The following is a 23816-nucleotide window of genomic DNA, read 5'->3' as shown; positions in this document are numbered from 1 at the left end:
CCCCTACACCTCACCCACGAGAAGCCACCCCGCTGCCCCTACACCTCACCCATGGGAAGCCACCCCGCTGCCCCTACACCTCACCCACGAGAAGCCACCCCGCTGCCCCTACACCTCACCCACGGGAAGCCACCCCGCTGCCCCTACACCTCACCCACGGGAAGCCACCCCGCTGCCCCTACACCTCACCCACGGGAAGCCACCCCGCTGCCCCTACACCTCACCCACGGGAAGCCACCCCGCTGCCCTTACACCTCACCCATGGGAAGCCACCCCGCTGCCCCTACACCTCACCCACGGGAAGCCACCCCGCCGACCCTGCACCCCCACTGCCCCAGCACCCCACGAGAAGCCACCCCGCTGACCCTACACCGCACCCACGGGAAGCCACCCCGCTGACCGTACACCTCACCCATGGGAAGCCACCCCGCTGCCCCCGCACCTCCACAGGAAGCTGCCCCCGCACCCCACGGGAAGCCATCCCGCTGACCCTGCACCCCCACGAGAAGCCACCCCGCTGCCCCTACACCTCACCCATGGGAAGCCACCCCGCCGACCCTGCACCCCCACTGCCCCAGCACCCCACGAGAAGCCACCCCGCTGACCCTACACGGCACCCACGGGAAGCCACCCCGCTGCCCCTACACCTCACCCACGGGAAGCCACCCCGCTGCCCCCACAGGAAGCCACCCCGCCGACCCTGAACCCCCACTGCCCCAGCACCCCGCTGACCCTGCACCCCCACTGCCCCAGCACCCCACAAGAAGCCACCCCGCCGACCCTGAACTCCCACTGCCCCGGCACCCCGCTGACCCTGCATCCCACGGGAAGCCACCCCGCTGCCCCTGCACCGCACCTCCACGGGAAGCCACCCCACTGCCCCTGCACCGCACCTCCACGGGAAGCCACCCCGCTGCCCCTGCACCGCACCTCCACGGGAAGCCACCCCGCTGCCCCTGCACCGCACCTCCACGGGAAGCCACCCCGCTGCCCCTGCACCGCACCTCCACGAGAAGCCACCCCTCTGCCCCTACACCTCACCCACGAGAAGCCACCCCGCTGCCCCTACACCTCACTCACGGGAAGCCACCCAGCTGCCCCTACACCTCACTCACGGGAAGCCACCCAGCTGCCCCTACACCTCACCCACGAGAAGCCACCCCGCTGCCCCTACACCTCACTCACGGGAAGCCACCCAGCTGCCCCTACACCTCACTCACGGGAAGCCACCCAGCTGCCCCTACACCTCACCCACGAGAAGCCACCCAGCTGCCCCTACACCTCACCCACGAGAAGCCACCCCGCTGCCCCTACACCTCACCCACGGGAAGCCACCCCGCTGCCCCTACACCTCACCCACGGGAAGCCACCCCGCTGCCCTCACAGGAAGCCACCCCGCCGACCCTGAACCCCCACTGCCCCAGCACCCCGCTGACCCTGCACCCCACAAGAAGCCACCCCGCTGCCCCTGCACCGCACCTCCACGGGAAGCCACCCCGCTGCCCCTGCACCGCACCTCCACGGGAAGCCACCCCGCTGCCCCTGCACCGCACCTCCACGGGAAGCCACCCCGCTGCCCCTGCACCGCACCTCCACAGGAAGCCACCCCGCTGCCCTCACAGGAAGCCACCCCGCCGACCCTGAACCCCCACTGCCCCAGCACCCCGCTGACTCTGCACCCCACAAGAAGCCACCCCGCTGCCCCTGCACCGCACCTCCACGGGAAGCTGCCCCTGCACCGCACCTCCACGGGAAGCTGCCCCTGCACCGCACCTCCACGGGAAGCTGCCCCTGCACCGCACCTCCACGGGAAGCCACCCTGCACCCCCACTGCACCCCACGGGAAGCCACCTCGCACCCCACAGGAAGCCAACCCTGCACCCCGCTGCCCCCGCACCTCCACGGGAAACCACCATGCAACCCCACGGGATGTCACCCCGCTGCCCCTGCACTCCCACGGGAAGCCACCCCGCTGACCCTGCACCCCCACGGGAAGCCACCCCGCTGACCCTGCACCCCCACGGGAAGCCACCCCGCTACCCCTGCACCCCACAGGATGCCACTCCGCTGCCCCTGAATCCCCAAAGGAAGCCACCCCGCACCAACACGGGATGTCACCCCGCTGCCCCCGCACCTCCACGGGAAGCCCCCACGGGATGCCACCCCGCTGCCCCCGCACCTCCACAGGAAGCCCCCACGGGATGCCACCCTGCTGCCCCCGCACCCCCACGGGAAGCCACCCCGCACCAACACGGGATGTCACCCCGCTGCCCCCACACCTCCACGGGAAGCCCCCACGGGATGCCACCCCGCTGCCCCCGCACCTCCACAGGAAGCCCCCACGGGATGCCACCCTGCTGCCCCCGCACCCCCACGGGAAGCCACCCCGCTGCCCCTGCACCCCCACGGGAAGCCACCTCGCTGCCCCGGCACCAACACAGGAAGCCACCCCGCACCCCCACGGGAAGTCACCCTGCTGCCCATGCACCTCCACGGGAAGCCCCCCGCTGCCCCCACGGGATGTCACCCCGCTGCCCCCGCACACCCACGGGAAGCCACCCCGCACACCCACGGGATGTCACCCCGCTGCCCCCACGGGATGTCACCCCGCTGCCCCCGCACACCCACGGGATGTCACCCCGCTGCCCCCGCACCCCCACGGGAAGCCACCCCGCTGCCCCCGCACCCCCACGGGAAGCCACCCCGCTGCCCCCGCACCCCCACGGGAAGCCACCCCGCTGCCCCTGCACCCCCACGGGAAGCCACCACGCACCCCCACGGGAAGCCACCCCGCTGCCCACGCACCCCCACGGGAAGCCACCCCGCTGCCCCCGCACCCCCACGGGAAGCCATCCCGCTGAACCGCGCCCCCACGGAATGCCACCCCGCTGCCCCTGCATGCTCCTGCACCCATAGTACCTGACGCCACCCCACACCTCCAAGAGAAGCCCCCCCCCCCCCGCTGCCCCCGCACCAACACGGGATGTCACCCCGCTGCCCCCGCACCTCCACGGGAAGCCACCCCGCTGCCCCCGCACCTCCACGGGAAGCCACCCCGCACCAACATGGGATGTCACCCCGCTGCCCTCGCACCAACACAGGAAGCCACCCCGCTGCCCCCGCACCCCCACGGGATGCCCCCCTGCACCTTCACGGGAAGCCACCCCGCACCTCCACGGGATGTCGCCCCGCTGCCCCCGCACCTCCACGGGAAGCCATCCCGCTGCCCCCGCACCCCCAAGGGAAGCCACCCCGCTGCCCCCGCACCCATAGTACCAACACAGGATGTCACCCCGCTGCCCCCGCACCTCCACGGGAAGCCACCCCGCACCCCCACGGGAAGCCACCCCGCTGCCCCCACTCCCCCACGGGAAGCCACCCCGCTGCCCCCACACCTCCACGGGAAGCCACCCCGCTGCCCCCACACCTCCACGGGAAGCCACCCCGCACCCCCTGAACCCATAGTACCTGACGCCAACCATGGAAAACAGCTCATCACATTCATTCAGATAAGTACCAGCAGGAGGCAACGCAGTGAGCGAAATCTGCTGCACTGCACTATGGGTAATGTAGTGTTTGGACCGGAGATTCGACCAAAATACAAGGGGTGTCCGACCCAACAAACCAAGTGCTAGCTCCTGAGTACCATCAATTAATACTGACATCATGGAGGGCTACTCACAGGAAATGTTAAAGGGGTCGTCCAAAGATTTTTCACACTAGCGACTTGTTTTTGTTTTGTTTTTTAGACTCACTCAGTTTTCAGCAGTCTCATTATCATCAGAGACAGGATTACAATGACTGATAATGCTACATGCAGCTGATAACACAAGATATACCAACCGCAAAAGACAATGTCACAGCTCACTTCCTCCCCCACCTTTGCAATTACTTTTGCACACACTCATTAGATGTTTCAATACAAAATATAGGGTCAGGGGTCTGACAATTGTGGCTAATCCTGAAACAGGAATTTAAAAGACTAATAAAGCTCCAGTGTGAAAATTGCAAGATTTCTCATTTTCACTTTTTAAAAATATTGTGACATGGAGAAAAATAAAAAAGCCCAAAAAACACATTTACAAAAAACGACAAAAGGGCATTTTCTGACGACTGCTTCACTGCTACATACATAAATTTTAAGCATTACTTTCTGTTAATATAATTCATCTACCTACAGGATTTGCTATCAGTGGGGGTCGTGTCATTACCAGTGCGCTGTGGATACCCTCAGCCAGACGCCCAACAAATACAGATGGCCTCCTAAAAATAGGTCATCAATATAGTCCCAGAAGACCCATTTAAAGGATTTATACCCAGGTTAATAAGTTATCCAAGTATCAAAAGGATGGTGGTACTTTATTGATCGCAGTGGGTCCAGCAAGTACAGAGATGGGTTATCTCCGCGATTCCTACAGAGAATAAAGAGGTTGTGCGCACCCTCGAACTGCACATCATTAAACATGTTCTGTTCTCACCGTGCTTGGACCCAATCGATCATATCGTTAGAAGATAACACAACCCTTTTAAGCCCTAAACGGGGTTGTCAAGTGAAAACAAGTTAGCACCTATCCATAGGAGTCTCGGTGGTCTAACCCCACCAGCCAGCAAGTTAGCACCTATCCATAGGAGTCTCAGTTGTCTAACCACACCAACCAGCAAGTTAGCACCTATCCATAGGAGTCTCAGTGGTCTAACCAGGGTTGTGGAGTCGGAGTCCATTTTGGTGGAGTCTGAGTCGGTATAAAATGGACCGACTCCAGCTCCTAAAATATATAATAAATTGGGTACAGTAGTTCAATGCAGTTTATGGGGAATATTTTTTTCATAAGAATTTGGGAAAGTTATGAAATGTCCTATAAATCTGTGCTACAGTAAATTTATCACTTAAACGTGAGCCATGTATGAGGGAGTCGTGGAGTTGGAGTCGGTGTTATGGAAACTTGAGTCGTCGGGAGTTGGAGGTTTGGCTTACCGACTCCACAGCCCTGGGTGTAACTCCACCGATTAGCAAGTCATCACCTAACCCCAGGAGTCCCAATGGTCTAACCTCACCGATCAACAAGTTATCACCTATCCATAGGAGTCTCAGTGGACCGATTAACCCCACCAATCACCAAGTTAAAACCTATCTGCAGGAGTCCCAGTGGTCTAACTCCACTGATCAACAAGTCATCACCTATCCATAGGTGTCTCAGTGGTCTACCACCTAACCCCAAGTTATCACCTATTCATAGGAGTCTCAATGGTCTGACTGCACCAATCAGCAAGTTAACACATCCCTTGGATAGTGGTTGACTGGTGAAAACGAGCTAAGTTAAGTTTCTTACTGGAGGGACACTTAAAACAAAGAACCTTGTTACCTAAATCAAGAAAGAAACGATCCGCCCCAACTTACTGGCGAGGGCAGAGAATATCTGTACAGCGGAGATCCTACAATGTCTGAATGATCTGCTTATAAACATATATTTTGCTCGCTTATATGGCACCATTATAGAGGTGAATAGGCCTCCCGGATTTCCCTCGTTGGCAGATGTTGGATTTTAAGACTCCGAAATCTTCGCTCCCAAAAAAGATATGCAACTGCCCAAGAAAAGTGTGCTGGTTTACTGAGAGAGCATTCAATCGATGCCACTAGAATCAGCTTTCCGCTCACAAAAAGAAGAAACAGAACCGTCCAGAGCCGAAAAATAAGTGAAACTAACAATCTGCACAACTGATGAAGGATTGTTGTATGTTGCTGTATCGTCACTTTCTTTTTGATTAATCGAAAATGTATAATTAAAAGGGGCACTCCAGCCTCCAAAGGCATCAAGGTGAAGAAGTGACTGAGCAGGGTTACTCTTGGAGCATGTGTAAAGCTTCATCCAAAATGGTGACAGGGTTAGGATTTTGGCGATAATCCTCAACCCTGTCTTTCATGTTACTGCTCAGGATTTATAGTAACTGCGAAGAGCACACACTACAGCGATAGAGCAGAAGGGTCTTCAGATAACAGCGCCCACAACACATTTATATCATCTGTCTCAGGACCCCGGATGTAAAATGTGACCCGGCTGCCTTCTTGTATTGCTCCATGGTCCAGTTCATGCCCACAGTAGGGGCTCTCGGTGGTGGTTGGGGGTCACAGTCAGTGACTACACAGTAAGCTGCGCTGTGATTCCTGACCCCTATCATTAAACACTTCCTGCAATGTGAACTCAGGAAGCTCCTCTGTGACTCCTGGTCACCCATGACCCCTGGTCACCCATGACCCCATCGCTGGGTCACCAGTTCTCCTTCCTAGGAACTGACCATTACATATAGGGAACCTGCCCCAATCATCTCAATATTACAATTTTTCCTGGTCATAGTCACTCTCCCATTTCTCCTGCTTGTAAACATCAACTTCAAGACCTGACTGTTCACTCGCTGCCTTCATTAATCCCCCGATAGCAGCCACTGTTCACAGTTATTCCCATCCGTCGATAGCGGTGTTGTAATCATGGTGGACCGATGCATACGGCCTATACCTGCCTCTGACAATCTGTTATGTTAGCCCGCAAATTTTTTTTATTGCGAACTGTTTGCCAAGAACACAAGAAAAGAAGTACGGATGCCAAGAAATGTGAGCAATATTCAATGCTCCACCCAGATCAGCATATGCCTCTTATTATCACCGCCACGGAGGAGACAATGCGCAGACAGAGGAAGGAGACCCCGGCCCCAAATGTTTAGATTCCTCAAGCCTCTGTTTACCTTCCCTTTAGCTCCAAAATCCTAAGATCAGGGCTGCGCACATCTGCGGGGGAGACGACTCCTCGTCATAAATCTCAGATAGGACTTACTGGAGGCCAAAGTCATGTTAGCCCAGTTACAAGCCCCGGGACACATGGCATTGGTGGCTATAGGCACAAAACACAGCCGTGAGACCTATGGGTCCAAATACCGGACGCTGATCTGAATGTTTTGCCTTGTGTCAGTCCCTACTTTTCAAGGCTGTCTTAGCTGAAAAAAAAACACATTAATAAGTGGGTACACACGAATGCCCGATGCCAGTGCAAAGCTTTGCCTTAAAGGGGTTGTCCACTACTTTTACATTGATGCTCTATCCTATGGATAGGGCATCAATGTATGATCGGCCGGGGTCCGGCACGTGGCACCCCGATCAGCTGTTATTGGTGCCGGCCAGAAATGCTCACCTGCGGGGATCCGCCGTGGTGTACTGCACATCCGCCTCCCATTCAATTGTATAGGAGGTGAATGTGCAGTACACCGCGGCGGCCACTACCACTTGACGGCGGAGCCCAGCAGGTGAGCACTTCCAGCCGGCGGCAGCACCGATAACAGCTGATCGGCGGGGGTGCCGCGTGCGGGACTCCGGCATGTCATACATTGATGCCTTATCCTATGGATAGGGCATCAATGTAAAATTAGTGGACAACTTTTTTTTTTTAAAGAAGAGTACTCCACCAACCAGCAGTGAACACAGACTCTCTGCTCTCCCCTGCAGTCAGTAGGAGTTGCCTCAAGCCCCCATTCCTGCATGAATAAGCTCCACTATGTCCCTTACCCCATGTGCAGGGCATTGTAGTAGCTTAGGTATCCATGGTTACGACCTCCAAGAGCTAACTGTCACTATATGAGTGGTCGTAACCATGGATACCTAAGATACTGCAATGCCCTGCACATGGGGTAAGCAACATAGTGAATCTGAAGAACTACACTACATTTCTAATATTATTATTGTACCTACTACATATTGGGATAGGATCTTGGAGATGGGAGTACCCCTTTAAATCCAGACACTACCACATAACTTTACACTGATAACGATCTTGTTGGGCACCAATGATGTTACCGCCCACCACCCCAAAAAAAAATCCTGGAGTGAATACGCCCTATGCATCAATCATACGATAGCTGCAGGCAATCACTGGCCCCAGGCATAATGCGGGCATGTAAATCACGTGTCAGCTGAGAGCAGCGATTGGTTGTAGCAGTCACATGAATGAACAATGTACATGATGTCATCACTGCAGGGACCTACAGAGAGGTGAAACAATTAAAGGGCTTGTCCACCTTTGAGGCCATTTTTTTCTTACTTAAAGAAGCGGTGAAGTTAAAATGTTGTATTGTCTACACGTGTGTAAGTGCGGTAATATACTCACTGATCGCTGTCCCCCGGTTTCCAGAGCCGCTCCTCTTCTGGGTCACGACTATTCCGACGTACCGGATCAAACAGGGGGTCTATTTATGAGTCGGAGCCTCGTTCTCGCTCACACGTAGACCCCAGAACAATCCAGTAAGACAAAATAGAAGTCACATGACCCAGAAGAGGAGCGGAGCTTGAAACTGGGGTAGACTGATCGGTAAGTATATAAATATCCCTAAGCTACACTACATATTCAGGTTTAGTCAATAAAAAGTTTCTGTGTACAAAGAAAGCAGCCAATCAGTGGTGTGGGCGGGGTTATACAGGGCTCAGCATTCAGAGCTCTGCAGCAGAGAAAACAGTTTTTAATGTTTTTATTCAAAACTACAGCAAGCAGGCACAGCCCAGTAAGTGACATCACTGGAATCAGGGCCTCTGCCCCTACATCATACTGCTCTCAGAATTGAGGTTTTTTTTGTTCTACCACTTGATGAGGACTTTTTCTGCAATATGAATTAACAAAAGCCATAAAGTGGTAAACTGGTCAATACCAGGAGACAGCGAGCGAATTGGCGGTCATTTTCCAGATGAACATGTGTCGGTCCGCATAGCACCGCAACATGTTTATAGTACAATATCACGTCATAGAAACGGCAATCTCTATCCTGGAGAAGGAACCCGGAGACGTCAGATACCCGGAAGGGAGCGGTGCCAATGACATTACCACCCACACACCTGCCGATAGCAGCGCTGGAAATCAGCGGGTCTTAACGTCATGGGCACTGCTCGCTTCCAATGTGGCAGTGAGCAGCTCCGGACGTCGCCGGCTAACCCCAAGGGACAAATGTATCTGTTACCAGACCCTGTCATCCCACAGGTGACATCAGTGTACTGTGGGCTCAATCATTTCATCCATATCGGGCTGTCAATTTTAAAAAATCCAGTAATCTTGTTAAATCAATAAGATGACAATTCTTAAAGAGGGACTCTGCCAATACAGAATGACTGTTCAAACTAAGTCCCGCCGCTGCATCATGGCGGGGCCAATCATTTCTATAACCTTCCCTCCATCTCCCCTCTTCTTTGACTGACAGTTCTGACTTCATAGAGCCTGAGAAGGGAGGAGATAGATGGCAACCAAGCAGGAGGGAAGGTGTATATAAATGACTGGCCGCGCCGTGACGCACCGAGCGGCGGGACTTAGTTTGAACAGTCATTCTGTGCTGGCAAAAGTCCCTTTAAAGGGGAGGTCTATATTGTTGTTTGTTTTTTTTTTTAACTACCGAAAAGGAGAAAATGCAAGAAACAGAAAGAAAAAAAAAAAAAAAAAAAAGAGAAACCTTAGTTTACCCGTTAAATCCCCACCACTTCGGTGGTGTCCGCCAGCCCTCAGTCGAGCTTGTGCCAGACAGTGGCCTCAGCAGACTGAGAGGAGAGTCAGACGGCTGAATAACTCGGACAGGGATTGTAACGCAATGCTTGGACTGGTTGGCGGCTCTCCTGACCCGAGAATGACAGCATGTATTTCTATGCAGCCGGCCAGTCTGAGCATTGCGTTGTGATCCCTGTCCGAGTTATACAGCCGTCTGACTCTTCCCGTATGCTATACATGCAAGCGTCGGCATAGAGGTCAGTGATCGGCTGCTGCTATCTTGTGTATATCGACGGAAAGTCATCAAATACCAACAGAGAGATAAAATGGCAAAAATTAAGAGACCACTGAACTGTTTTCTATTGGAAAGCATAGAAAGACTGGTAGAAAGCATGCCAAGACGCATGAAAGCTGTGATTAAAAATCATGGTTATTCCACCAAATATTGATTTCACAGTTAAAACATGAGTAATTTGAGGTCTGAAAGCACTGTTTCTTTTTTAGTATTTTGACGCTTTATCATTTGCTGCGAATAAAAACAAACATATATATAGCAAATTAAAATAACTTGTTTTTTGCATTTGCTGCAGTTTGGAAACTTTTTAAAAGTTGCAGGAGCACCTCTTTTAATTACCCATCAGGCTGCAATGTAATGCTGGATGCTCCTCCAAACATGAGTTGTCAGGTGTAGTCAGGCGGCCATATGTATGACACCGTTCACATTGCCTTCCTTTACTGCCAGGTAGTAACACGTGAGTGTCCAGGCTTTCTCAATGCTCCCTATAGTAGTCACTGACAATCCACAAGCAAGCAATTCCAAGCTAACGGCTGTCCACCCATACAGAAGGGACAACTGTCCGCCAGACAGGAGGACAAAATACTGACAATCTAGGAGTCTGCTCCTGGGGAGGATCACCATCATCATTTTCCGGTGGCCCAGTAATGAGTGTTTCCATATAATCACTACTGGGGGTCCTGGTAGCTGTCCGGTCCTGCTGCCCCCAATGCTCCATGGTGCCGACAAGCATCATCAATATTACTGTAAAGTTGCAGCAAGAGCAGAACAGCGGACATGCTATGGCATTATCGCAGCATGTTATTCTGCGCGCACCTCGCCATCGCTTCAGTGTGCACCACCTGCCTATGCTGATTACATCTGTACAGTCACTATTACCACCAATACATCTGGCATCTGAACAAGTCGAAGCCGACAGATGGTGCGACTGAGGGCACAGGTTACAGTGTTTGTTTGTAGTCTGTTGCTATAGAGACACATTGCACAGGAGCTGGAGACACTAAACAGGTAGGAGACTCGTATACAGGAAAATCTGCAGGCTGTTAATTATACAAATATTATATTTTTTGTGCAGGACTTTAATGGACCTGCCTAGTAGTAGAAAACCCCCTTCTTAATAGCTCCACAGACCAGAGCAAAAAAAAAGGGAACGCTGTCAGAATAGCGAAGGCTGCAGCCGATCAGTCGACACTGATTGGCTGCAGCAGTCACGTGACATGACGCTGGTCCGAGAGGTTAAGTATTAATATTTTTCTTCCTTTATTTGCCGCTCTGCAGGAGCTGTTAAGATAGTTGGGCCGCATATTTTCTTTGGAAAACAAGTGGATGAAAATGGCATGCGCCATGGATGAAGGATGAAAAGATCATAGAAAACAATGGCGAAAAACGAAAAAAAAAAAAAAGGAGGTTATCCACTACTTGGACACCTTTTTTTTTTAATTAAGTAATCCCCCTGGTCTGCTGGGGTGTGCATGGCATTATCATGCCTGCGGCCAATCGGAGACCACTTTTGGGCTGCTCTTATCTCTCTTCTTTTAGTCAGACATGCTGAAGACGTGAGATCGTAGCAACCCAATAAGTGGCGGCTGATCGACTGCAGGGCTCACATGGCATAACAATGCCATGCAGACCCGGTGCCATTGCGGGAGGTGCGTATCAATTATTTTTATTTTACGAGGAAGACTACTTCATTTACAGGTGTTGTCTAGGTATTGGGCATTGTGATCCCAGACATTCATGATACATACGACAGATATACCCCATAAAAGTCTAACCGCTGGGGGTCCTATATGTATCCTGAGAAAGGGGTCCCAGCTAGTGCTGTCCGACATGGAGAGGTGTTAGCTTATGTGCTCGGCGCTCTCCATCCCCAGTGGCTACAGACAGGACTCCTTTCTCAGGACAGATGGGAGTCCGAAGAATGGGACCCACATTTATCCTCTGGTTATGCCAGAAACAACACCCCTTTATAAGGATGGACCACCTTTCAGTTTGGTAGAAGCAGAGATTACGTGAAGACAGACACAGAGTGAATAGGGACAGATAGATTTTCCTCTACCGCCACCGGACACCTGGTCCCTCTGGGTCACTTATCCAGAAGGTGGATCAGACGGGCGGCACTCACCTTGTCTTTCTCATGAGGCAGTAAACATACTGGTGGCAGAGAGGCCAACGATTCCCACACTTGTTTGGCCTCTGACAGCTTGGGATTTAGCTTGTAGAGGGCACCCTCCTTTGTAATTCTCCCATGGCCCAGTGCCCGCTTGATAGCAAGCCGTAACTGCTGGTGGAAAGCGGAAGATGGACTTGTATTCCCCCCATAGGTTGCCATTACATCCCTCTGACTACGCAGAAAGCGTTCAATGCTCTTCAGAGAAGACCCCCCCGACTCGGAGAGCCCTTCTAGTGCCCTCCTCAAGAGCCGCTGCAAGTCCAAACCTTCTGGCCGACCTGGGTTCCTGCCAGTCTTAGGTAGTGCCAGGCGGCCTGGGTTTTCAGGGTCTTTGTAGGAGTTTTGCCCCTTGTTGGTAACCTTAAGTACTGTTCCATCTTTAACACTGAGTTCCAGCTGCTCCAAGACAGTGTGACGATCCAGGCCATGCGACGTGGACACGGCGTTGCAGACGCGCTCCTCCGACGGGCGCTGCTTCTGTTTCTTTACCTTCCTGATGGCCTCCAGGATCCATTGCGTATACAAAGGATTAGCCAGCTTCACCATGATGACTGTATATCCATAGAGGTTTAGCCTTGGTCCTGGAGGGAGGAAAGGAGGCTGGCGCTGCCCGGAGGCTGGATCACCATAGCACACACCAAGCTCCTCCTCAAGCCAACCTCACCAAAGTCCACCAGTCTTGGTATTGAGAGAGAATAACCTTGGAAAGACTTAGAGCACAGCACCAGAGACTGCGAACAATGACCAGGAGCGAAGATCGGATTATCAAACCTGAAAGAGAAAATGAAAGAAAGTGAGACACAAGATGTGACAGGCCACAAACATCACACAGACATCCCACGTAATGAGAGACCCCATAAGCAGTGCGTGTATACAACTGAGGGGCTACCGCATCCAGGCAACTCTAAGGCCCAGGCACTTAGGCAAGGATCAAGCGACCACCTTATAAGTCTCAACTAGCTCCTAATGACAGATGTCAGGGCAAGGAAGATTCAGCTGCAGGATTTCAACATGCCCAATTCTTGTATTCTCGGGTGGGGGGGAGAAAATTCGCTGCCAGGGGTGCTGGCAGAGGCTTTGTCACCTTTCTTCATCCAATCTATGGAAACTCTCAAGTAAAAAGGGCCTATCCCTGTACCCTCTAAATGAAGTGTCCGGCATAACCTACACACCCATGGCATTAGTAATGTCTACCTGCTGCTCTGGTGTACACTAAATCTAAGGCCGGCCATACGCATTCAATAGCTATCGGCCAAACGATGCTTCGGCCGACAGCCATCTCAGCTGACTTTCCCATACACAGGAGCACTCCTATGTTCTCTATGAGAGAGCCGCTGACTGACACTGCGGCCGGCTGCTTATCTCCAGGAGAACAATGTGAGCGGCAGTCCGAAATCTGACATATCTCCCGACCAGCAGGCGGCCGGCGCCCCTCCTACACATTAGGCAGACGGCTGAACCCCTCAATATTGGCGTGTTCAGCTGACATTAGTCTAATGTGTATAGGGGCCCTATAAGTATATAATAAACGAGTGTTTGTTCGCCGTTAAAATGCTTGTTGGTTGTGTGATAGGATCATTCATGTTCTCGGCAGCACAATGCCTGTGTTATGGAGACGTGCTGTCGATAGCGTGCCGATCTATCAGCATATGTTCTTTCTCCATCATTGTTCATCTGCCTTTGTAAGCAAGCGCTGAACTACTTGCTACATAGTCGATCGGCACGCGTTAAGGTACCCGGACTCGCTGCATCTAAACGAGCCATAAAACTGACCGATTTTTAACTCCTTTATTGCCTACACAAGAGACACAGTGAACGAACGCCTGTGATCCAAAAGGAATCCCACGTGTCATCGGTCTTATGTTATCTCAGACGCCATCAGACAGTACTGTGCGGTATATAAGTACCCGTGCAGACCAAGCAATGACACTCTAAGCCCCTCAAACAGGAGCCTTAAGGCCCCATCACACTTAGCGACGCTACAGCGATCCCGACAACGATACAACCTGTCAGGGATCGTTGCTGCATCGCTATGTGATCGCTGGTGAGCTGTCAAACAGGCAGGCTCACCAGCGATCAGGGGAGCAGCGACATCGTGGAAAGAATCTTTCCACGATGTCCTGCTGCTGGTTACCAGCCTGCTGAAGCAGGAGCAGGCTGGTAACCATGATAAACAGCGGGTTACTAGGGGCACACGCGCACTTAGTAACCCGCTGTTTATCATGGTTACCAGCCTGATCGCTGCTCCCGCTGGTCACACACAGCGATGTGTGCTGACCAGCGGGAGGGCAAAGACCAAAAAATGGTCCAGGACATTCTGCAGCGATCAGCGACCTCACAGCAGGGGCCTGATCGCTGCAAAGTGTCACACATAGCGACATCGCTGGTGAGGTCGCTGTTGCGTCACCAAAACCTTGACTCAGCAGCTTTCTCGCTAGCGATCTCGCTATGTGAGACGGGGGCTTTAATACAATGGCTGCAACACCGACGCTTCATCTAGTATCGTCATGTGTACACAGAACTCTATAGTAGTCAATGAGAGGCGACACGATGGCATAAACAGCTGGGTCAGAACGGAGGAAACAAAGAACGCAAAGCAACACCATAATCATCATGCCACAACATATTTCTCAGTCTAAGGCCACGGCCCCAGTGTCAGTATTCGGTCAGTATTTTTTCTCAGGAGTGGGAGCCAAAACCAGGAGTGGGTGATAAATGCAGAATTGTTGACTTGTTTCTATTATACCTTTTCTCTGATTGTTCCTCATCTGGTTTTGGCTCCCACTCCTGAGAAAAAAAAATACTGACCGAATACTGATAGTGGGACCATGGCCTAATACCCATCGTAACACTGCTATGTCATAATCAGGAATCCCGTTGGAGGGTAGCCCAAGTGCCGGGCCCCCGACACGTTGATATAAAAGGGCAGAAGCTTTCGCTCAGCTCTCTGCCCCTTTGTGTTCTCTTGGCTCTCCTCACATGGTGTACCTGCTTTCTATAGATGAGGATCTCAGCATCAGGACCCTCACCGATCAAAACTTCTGATGTGTTGCTAGGACAGGACCAACTCAGACGGTCCAAAAACACTGTGAATGAAGAAGTGCACCCTCCCTTCGGAATACTGAGCTCGGTTTACATCTATATCGACATATACTGGACCAATTGAGTCCAAAAGGGACGCTCCTTGGACCTGGGTCAATGGTTGGAGCCCTATGGATCCACTTAGCCTGTAAGTCTGCAGTCTTCCCTGGCATAAACATCGAAGGGGAACCTTCTAACCTCAGGAGCACACCGCTCCCCTGCTTTCCTGACAAGGGGCCTTGTGCTTCTGATGATTGACAGCTCAGACCAGCAGCATGGTTGTGCCCCTCGTCTGAACTGTGCGCCCTCTTAGGATGCTATATGAGTAGATTTGCCTCTGTGGCATTAGGGGGCAGCTTCAGCATAGCTCTTACAAGCCTAAAAGACCGGCCATTACTGACAGCCTAGAGAGGTGGCTGGTAACCTAGGCAACGAGCAGTAAACTAGAGAATTAAAGGAATGATTAAGTGAACATCAATAATGCCAATATGGCCAAAGCAAAGCCACAACGTAACCCATGTCTTGATATTGGGTTCGGCTCAGAACCAGGAGGCAGGATGACAGCCAGGCCCATGAGCACCCGAATAACAATGATATAGTATACAAGTCCAGGTGTCATTTTTAATGCAAAAAATTAAAGGGAACCTGTCAGCTCAGGAGTCAGAGTAGCTCCACCCACCGGACTCCTAAGCCCACAAATCGTACAGAGAATGTCCAGCAGAAGGCAGAAAACAAACTGGTAACCAGGGCGCAAAAAAGGAGGAAATACTGCAAATATTCCCAGTAATCGCACGCCGGGTTATACGTCCGCCATGCACAGGAGCAATGCATGCAGTGAGTGACTGGCAGGACATGCTGGGAGTTGTAGTGCAGGGTGTGCACAGAGCCAGGTGATTGGCCAGGACATGTGTGTGCCCCAGGGCTTAGGACGGCGGCCATAGCCTGCAGAGCAGCAGTGGACATGGCCCAGACATCCCGTGCTCTCCTCAGTCTGAGGCTTCACACGACGCCGGCCCCCTGCGCACCTGCCCGGGCATGAATTCTACGCGAGTCCCCGGCTCGCTCAGGCGGCGTAGGCCTTAGGCCAGGGCCTGGCAAGAGGTCGGAAGGCGGCCCTGGGTGGAGTCGGGCGGTTACACAATGATCCCCTGTGATCCAGGGGTAAGCAGCGGTCAGGGAAAAAGAGGAAAAAATTAGAATAGAGCTGTTCTCTTACCGGGAGTCCCAGGAGGCAGCAGCGACGGAGCGCGGAGACACCCCGGGCTGATGCGGCGGCCATCTTGAAAACTGAAACCCAGGGAGGTAAGGCGAAGCTGGGAACAGCGCGGAGGGCGGAGGCGTCGGTGAAAGGAACAGCTCGGAGGGAGGATAGAGAGGTGAATGGAAGCGTGCGGCGGGAGGAGAGAGCAGAAACTAGAATACCGCGGAGGGAGAGACATGAAACAGCCAGATCAGGGGGCGGAGATGTTGTGTGAATGTCACGTTGTGGGCGTGGCCTCAGACCTGGCAACGGATCTTTGCTATGAGGTGGGAGGAGCCGCGAGTAGAGTAGGTCAGGGAGGGAACCAGTGAGGGAACAGCTGCCGACGCCGGATGCTGATTGGCTCCATGACGCCATCGGTAGGCGGGGCCGTGGTGTTGTTGTTGGAGGGATCCAGTGAGTCAGAGAGGGAGGGGCGGACGTGAGTGGAATAGCGCGGAGAAGAGCGGTCAGGGGGAAAAGGCGCTTGGGGTAGCGGGCGAGACCACGTGACCAAGAGAGGGCAGCGCCACAGGCCGCCATCTTAGTTGTGGGCATAACAAAGGACGTTCATCTTGTTAACCCTTTCCGTGCCCCGTGCTTTGTAGCGTTACCCGACATAACCCCTCCCTTCATGCATATGCATCATTATTATTAATATTAGGATGCAAACGAGGTGCATTTGCATAACTGAGGGTAGAATAATCAAGGGGGGGTGTCAGGATTGACGGTACTTGGAGAAGTAGTCATCCATTATCCAGTCGTGATCTAGCCACGTAGTCATAGCCCAGGAGGGAGTGAGCTGTGCTGCTATGACGATAGTCAATGGACAGAGAGGGGGCACTAATAGTCCCAGCAGTCACCGTCAGCTGTAGACCGGGGGGGTCGTCGATACCTTATAAACATTTTGTGTCGTATTCGCTGTTACAGCTAATAGTGAGAAATCACCTATAATTAGCGTTCTTACCCGTTTCCATGGTAACAGGACAGCGGCTTACAGCTGAGGGTACGGATAAACGTTGGTATAATGGGGCCGATCACGTCGGCATCGCGGAGGGTGCGGGAGCTGCCTAATATCACCCTCAGGGTTATACGGGAGACCCCCGTGGCCCCTCTTCGCTTTCCATATATATATATTTTTTTATCTTTTTACTCAATGGAGCTTGTTTTTTGTGACGCCATGTTATCCCATGTGACAGGTTCCCTTTAAGGGGTTTGTCGTAATATGAAAAATGGGTAAAATCGCAAAGGTTTTATAAAAAGGGGCGACTTTGCCTTTTACTTGTTTTTAAAGATCTTCCCCTTTCTCAAGAAAGTAGGAATGATCACTTTTATTGTGTACTGGTGGTTACCCAGGTTACCCACCACCGCTGCCGTCTGTCAGCAGTGGCCAGTATCCCAGGCTAGGTGCTCTGAAGCCGAGGGGAGAGTCAGACGACCGTATAACTTGGACGGGGATCGCAACGCAATGCTCGGACTGGCTGACGGCTCTCCCCACAGGAGCGTGACAGCATGTATTTCTATGTAGCTGTCACGCTTGGGTGGGGAGAGCTGCCGGCCAGTCTGAGCGTTGCGTTGCGATCCCGAGTTATACGGCCGTCTGACCCTCTCCTGACTGGAACCAGCCATCCTCAGAGGAGGGGTAAACTTCCAAAGAACTTATCTCGAGAACAATCCTTTAAGTGTTTAAGTGAGGAAAAGCTCACGTCTTTACTATCAGGCTCAAGTAGCATTTTTGCTGCGTTAAATTTTTTTCTGCAGCCAAAACCTGATCTCATGACAGAAAAAAAAAAAAGCTGCAGCTGCGTTTTTTGCTGCATTTTTCAGTGACATTTGTCTTTATATAAATTTTAATAAATTAAATGTAATAGATTTTAATAAAATTTAGTTGCCCTAAAAAAAAAAACAGGTTCCGGCTTGTTAATAAAAGTCCATCCTAGTTCAACCATTAAAAATTCATAGAGGCAAAAGGAAGGGGAAACGGGAAACACATGGCGACGCGTTTCGAACACAGTCCAGCGTTATTTTTCAAAACCTGATGGCATTGAAAATCCCATATACCAACATGAACCAATCCAAAATGAATTAGAAATAAGGTGGTATGTAATCAGGAGGTGTCAAACACACAATCAATGTAAGAAAAAATATATATATAAAAAAAACTAATGTGAACAGACAAGAAATGTACAAAAAATTATTTAAAATTGATCCCAAAAAAGGAATACAAAAAACATTAATAATGAAACACAATATCTAGTGCATAACACAGATTCAGCCCATCAGGAAACCTTGTTCCGAGGTTGAATTTATTTATTTATTTTTTATTCGCTTATATAGCGCCATTAATTCCCCAGCGCTTTACAGACATTATAATCACTGTCCCCATGGGGGATCACAATGTAAATTCTCTATCAGTATGTCTTTGGAGTTTGGGAAGAAACCGGAAAACCCGGAGGAAACTCCTTGTAGATATTTCCTTGGTGGGATTGGATCTGTCAGGTCCAAAACAAAAAGTGGGTGAAAGAATGTTCTCCAGATTTTAACAAGCAGATTTTAAAACCGTGGCAAGAATCTTATCCTCAAATAACGCAGGTAAATATTTAACAATAATCTGTTTGATAGTATCAAATTGCGGACTGGATTGTATGGACAAGACAGGTTTAGGTGTTCGAGTAATATTTGTTGGAATATTCATTTTATTATATTTGATAAGTTTGTTTCGATTTTTTTGATTGTACGATATTGTGGGCACAATTCAGCATCCATCTCCAGTAACCCCTGCTAATCAATCTATTTTCAGCATTATCCATTTCTTGTTTGAAATTCCATTGATCACTGCAATTTCTCAGTACTTTAGTGAATTTCTCGACCTGTATAGATTTTCATTGTGGTTTGTCCTTTATTTACTTCGAAACGCGTTGACAAATAAAACTTCATTTCAACAAATTCCAGTCTCCTACTCCATTCTGGACCATCAGCAGCATGGATTTCTAATGAATTCCCCGACCCGTATAGATTTTCATTGTGGTTTTTCCTGATGAAGAAGTATGTTTACTTCGAAAAGCGTTGAGAAATAAAACTGCATTTCAACCATTCTGGTCTCATACGCCTTTCTGGACCATCAGCAGCGCGGATCTCTAGTGAATTCCCCGACCGGTATTGATTTTCATTGTGGTTTGTGTCCTGATGAAGAAGTATGGTTACTTCGAAACGCGTTGACAAGTAAAACCTCATTTCAATCATTCCGGTCTCCTACTCCCTTCTGGACCATCGGCAGCGCGGATTTGTACCCACTTATTTCCAGCCTCACAAGTTTCTTCTTATGGTGGATGTGCAGCCTATTTTCTAAGCTGATATAGAGGTTGTGACTCTCACAACCCCCTTAGGTGAGCTTAAATCCCTTTTATCTCCCTATTTTCCACTCGGATAAGACCCTATTGTGCTTATTGTCTCTACAGTTTTTTCATTCACTCATCAAGAGATCACTGCTAAACCGGAAAGTTTTTTGGATATTCAACCTTGGAACAAAGTTTCCTGATGGGCTGAATTTGGGCCGAGATATTATGTTTCATTATTAATATTTCTTAGTTTTTTGCATTCCTTTTTTGGGATTGTTTTTAAATGATTTTTTTTATACATTTCTTGTCTGTTGACATCAGTTTTTTATATATATTGTGAGGCAGTGACCGGGATCGTATACGAGGGACGTTATATATCCCCCAGAATGTGTACAGAGACCTATTAAACCCATTGGAGTGCATTGCAGTCACAAACTCACCTGCGGCTGCAATGCAGGTATGAAGGTGAGCAATGACCTGGTCAGACTACCTGGCTAAGGCAGATTAAAAACCCGGCAGGGCCTTCATTTCTTGGAGGAGGTAACAGGAGGCAGTGGGGCGGCCTCCTCCCTCCAACCCGGGTTTTCCAGTGGCTCTTGCCCCAGGTCCTTTACAACCCCTGCACTAAGGATTAGTGTTGTTCTATGTTGGAACCTGCTAGGTGTTACAACTCTCCTGTTAGGTTTTTTTTAGTTTGCTGGTCACATGACCAGTTTTGCCTATTTAATCCGGCTCCGCCCTCCTGGCATTGCTGGACTTCATTTGTATTTACTACTGTTGAGCTAGCTTGGTGCTCTGTTGCCGTTCTCTGTTAGTTTTGCTAGGTCTTCTGACCTCTTTACTTTTTGTTGTGTGTTTGTCTTTGACTGCTACGATTTCTGCTAGGAGGTGTCCAACTTTTCCCAGTCCCTAGTTCTTGTAGGGATTCCTCCCTCACATCTATAGGTCTTCGTACAGACTAGCCGAGGACTTTAGCGGGTCTGATCGCAGGATCAGGTTCCCCGTTACATCGTAGGGATCTAGTTTAGTTCTATTGTAGGGACAGATCTCCTGTCTTTCCTTAGTCTCTGTAGCAGATCATAACAGTAAGTCCAGACCTAAAAAAAAAAAAAAAAAAAAAATTTTCTCTAAGGAAAGACCTCCAGTTTTCCATCATGGTCTCGGTGCAAGATTTGGCTCAACGCTTGCAGGGACTCTCTCTGGAGGTGGCCAAGCTCCAACAACACGTGAGTAGTTGTTCTGGAGCGCATTTTGTGGAACCAAAGGTACGTCTGCCTGATCTATTTTTTGGCGAACAACAAGATTTTTTTTCTTTTAAAAATGCTTGTCTATTATATTTTCGTTTGAGACCCGGATCCTCTGGTGATGAATCACAGCGCATAGGGTTCATAATGTCACTTTTGCGCAAAGATCCTCAGGGATGGGCCTTCTCTCTCCAACCTAGTGATCCGTGCTTTAGATCAGTGGATAGTTTTTTTTCTGCTTTGGGTTTATTGTACGATGATCCTGATCGTGTCTCATCTGCTGAGTCTGAATTAAGACGTTTGAGGCAGGGATCAGGTAATGTGGAAAAATATTGTTCTCACTTCCGTTGGTGGTCTGCCCAGGTGGGATGGAATGATTCAGCTTTGAAAAGCTTGTTTCTTGCAGGACTAGGTGAAAGGGTTAAGGATTTACTGATTGCTTATCCCACACCTGGAAACTTGCAGGAGGCAATGCAATTAGCTATACGGGTGGACAGGAGACTGCGTGCAAGGGTTAATGAGAGCAAATCCTCTGCTATGTCAGCTTCGAGTCCTGAGAGGTTCAGTGCTGACAATGGTGAGCCGATGGAAATTGGGGCGTTGACACCCCGCTCTCAGGAAAAAGACCGCCGACTTTCTGAAGGCTTGTGTTTCTATTGCGGAAATTCTGGTCATTTTATTAAGAGCTGTGTGCTTCGTATGAAGAAAGAAAAAAAAAATGGTCAGTCATGCCCGTATTGCCTGTTTAAATTCTAAGGGAGTATTCCTATCTGCCACTACTGCTGCTCAGGATGAATTAATTGAATTTCGGGTATTTGTGGATTGTGGATCTACGCTGAATGTGATTGATCGGGGATTCTTGGAAAAACTTAGATTAGAACCTAAAACTTTGTCATCCCCTATTGCTGTGGTTTCTGTCGATGGCTCTCCCTTGAAGAGTGTTACTCACAAGGTCTGTGAATTTCCCCTCACTATTAATGGTATTCATCAAGAGAATTTGGATTTGGTGGTATTGGATAATTTGCCTTCTCCAGTAATATTGGGGTTACCCTGGTTAAAATTGCACAATCCTGTACTGGATTGGTCTACCAATGAAATTAAGTCCTGGAGCCCTAAGTGTTATGACAAGTGTTGTAACGGGCGCATTGCTGCTGTGGATAGAGGGGAATTGCCTGTACCTATTCAGGATTTTTGGAGAGTTTTTTCTGAGGAGGAGTCGCAGGTTTTGCCTCCCCATAGAGACTATGATTGTACCATTGAATTTGTCCCTGGAGCGACTCTTCCTAAGAGTCGTTTATTTAATCTTACTATTCCTGAGAGAAAGGCTTTGGAGGAATACATACAGACAAGCTTGGCCGCTGGTCACATTAGGCCTTCCAAGTCTCCTGTGGCTGTTGGATTTTTTTTTGTAAAAAAAAAAGATGGCGGTTTACGTCCTTGTCTGGACTTTCGTGAGATTAATAAAATTACTGTACGCAATCCTTACCCACTGCCATTGATTCCTGATTTATTTAACCAGTTAGTGGGGGCCAAGTGGTTCTCTAAAATTGATCTCCGGGGGGCATACAATTTGTTGCGCATGAAGGAGGGTGATGAATGGAAGACTGCTTTTAACACTCCTGTGGGTCATTTTGAGAATCTGGTTATGCCTTTTGGTCTCACCAATGCTCCAGCATTTTTTCAGAATCTTATTAACGATATCCTTAGACCTTTAATCGGCAAAAATGTGGTTGTGTATTTGGATGACATTTTGATTTATTCGCCTGATCTGGAGTCTCATTGGCGGAGCGTATGTGAGGTATTACAGTTATTAATGGACAATTCGCTTTTTGCTAAGCTGGAGAAATGTGAGTTCGCTGTACAGAGAATTAGTTTTTTGGGCTACATTGTCTCCAGCAAGGGCTTTGAGATGGACCCGGTTAAAGTTCAGGCTGTACAGGAATGGCCTAGGCCTATTGGTTTGAAATCGATACAGAGGTTTTTGGGTTTCGCCAATTATTACAGAAAATTCATAAAAAATTTTTCTATTATTGTCAAACCGCTGACCGATCTCACCAGGAAAGGTGCTAATGCGGTTCAGTGGACTTCTGAGGCCATTGAAGCTTTTGTGTTTTTAAAGGAGAGGTTCACCTCTGCTCCCATCCTTATGCAGCCTGATGTGACTAAGCCGTTTTTGGTTGAGGTTGATGCTTCTTCGGTGGGGGTTGGTGCGGTGTTGTCTCAGGAAAACAAGAATGGAGTACATCCCTGTGCCTTTTTTTCAAAAAAATTTTCTGAGACTGAACTTAATTACGATATTGGTAATCGGGAATTGCTGGCGATTAAACTCGCATTTGAACACTGGCGTCACCTCTTGGAAGGTGCTGATTTTCCCATTCAGGTTTTCACTGATCATAAAAATCTGATCTATCTTGATGCTGCCAAGTGCTTGAATGCCCGTCAGGCTAGGTGGGCACTTTTTTTCTCGCGGTTTAATTTTTCCGTTACCTACATCCCGGGTACCAAGAATGTTAAAGCGGATGCTTTGTCTCGCAGCTTTTCTCCCATGGTCGGTGTTGAGGAGGAAGAGGAGACCATTTTACAAGAAGGTGTTGTGATTGCTGCTTTGGACTCCGTTTTGGAGGATGAGATTCTTAAAGCACAGGAGAATGCCCCATCTAACACTCCCCATGGGAGGTTGTTTGTGCCTAGGACCTTTAGGAGAGATTTGTTTGTTGAGTGTCATGAGTCTCGGTTGGCAGGTCATCCAGGAATTTCTGAGACCAAGAGACTTGTGGGTCGCAGTTTTTGGTGGCCTGGATGGCAGAAGGAAGTCATTAAGTGGGTGCACCAATGTACTGTGTGTGCTAGATCCAAGTCTTCGCATGCACTTGCTGCGGGGTTGCTTTGCCCTCTGGAGGTTCCTAGTGCACCTTGGACACATCTGGCTATGGACTTTA

The 23816-nt window shown here is 50.1% G+C and overlaps 1 protein-coding gene across 2 annotated transcripts in view; it reads right to left on the bottom strand.

Moving 5' to 3' along the window:
* The window catches only part of KAT6A (lysine acetyltransferase 6A), a 45429-nt gene extending 29053 nt beyond the window's left edge, over window positions 1-16376 (bottom strand). For both annotated transcript variants that reach the window (XM_073653974.1, XM_073653975.1), the window contains exons 1-2: window positions 16272-16376; window positions 11927-12745 (exon numbers count right to left, since the gene is read on the bottom strand). In XM_073653974.1, coding sequence (XP_073510075.1) covers window positions 11927-12520 — 594 coding nt within the window. In that variant the 5' untranslated portion in view covers window positions 12521-12745; window positions 16272-16376. The remainder of the gene's footprint in view (window positions 1-11926; window positions 12746-16271) is intronic.
* Window positions 16377-23816: the final 7440 nt, after the last annotated feature.

The sequence above is a fragment of the Phyllobates terribilis genome, unplaced genomic scaffold, assembly GCF_046119375.1.
Source record: "Phyllobates terribilis strain yellow unplaced genomic scaffold, ASM4611937v1 Scaffold_11__3_contigs__length_659146591, whole genome shotgun sequence".
NCBI classification, from domain to species: domain Eukaryota; kingdom Metazoa; phylum Chordata; class Amphibia; order Anura; family Dendrobatidae; genus Phyllobates; species Phyllobates terribilis.
This window is presented reverse-complemented; position numbering and strand designations above follow the sequence as displayed.